We start from the raw sequence: 748 nt of genomic DNA, 5'->3' as shown, positions 1-748 counted from the left end.
AAAAAAAAAAAACAGGTATGTGGGTGTTGGCGATTCAGAGGAAATACAGCTTTTCTATTACTTCATCAAGTCAGAGAGGAAACCTAGTGAAGATCCCGTGATGGTTTGGTTAACCGGTGGACCCGGTTGCAGCGGAATATCCGGTTTAGCTTTCGAGATCGGTACATTTCATATACATATATCATCATAACCAAATTATATATATGAACCATCTCTCTCTGAACTCAATCGAACGTTTCAGGTCCAGTGAAATTCGAACTGAAGGAGTACAATGGAACCACTCCTACTCTTTTGCCAACTTCAGATTCGTGGACTAAGGCGATGAACGAATGAAACCCGCATATACTCTCGGAGAAATCGTTCTAGATCCGAACCCTCTTGTTCTAACCGAGATTTTCTCGATCGATTCTCAGGTCTCGAGCATAATATTCTTGGACCAACCCGCGGGAACCGGATTTTCGTACTCAAGAACTGAACAAGGCCGTCAAGCTAGTGACTTGAAATCAGGCCAACTGGTTCATCAGTTCATCAGGAAGGCAAGGAACACAACAACTTATAATTTATAAACATTTACGTATATCGTTTTCTCTTCGTCTTAGGCGTTCTTGAATCCGTTTTACAGTGGATGCTAATCCATCCGGAGTTCATATCGAATCCGTTGTATATCGGTGGAGACTCGTACTCGGGGAAAGTGGTGCCCCCTGCTGTTTTGTTCATCTCCGAAGGTATATACATATATATATATATA

General features: G+C 42.0%; 1 protein-coding gene across 1 annotated transcript; it reads left to right on the top strand.

Moving 5' to 3' along the window:
* Positions 1 to 7: 7 nt before the first annotated feature.
* Positions 8 to 733, top strand: LOC104825198 (serine carboxypeptidase-like 5; the record flags this gene model as incomplete). Its single annotated transcript, XM_010557485.1, has 4 exons — positions 8 to 161; positions 242 to 318; positions 414 to 536; positions 623 to 733. Coding segments are annotated over 4 exons (465 nt in total), but the record flags the coding sequence as incomplete, so codon positions are not given.
* Between the last annotated feature and the right edge of the window lie 15 nt (positions 734 to 748).

Source organism: Tarenaya hassleriana, unplaced genomic scaffold, assembly GCF_000463585.1.
Source record: "Tarenaya hassleriana unplaced genomic scaffold, ASM46358v1 Cleome4202, whole genome shotgun sequence".
NCBI lineage: Eukaryota > Viridiplantae > Streptophyta > Magnoliopsida > Brassicales > Cleomaceae > Tarenaya > Tarenaya hassleriana.
Note: the sequence above shows the minus strand (reverse complement) of the source record. Positions and strands in the feature narration are given on the sequence as shown.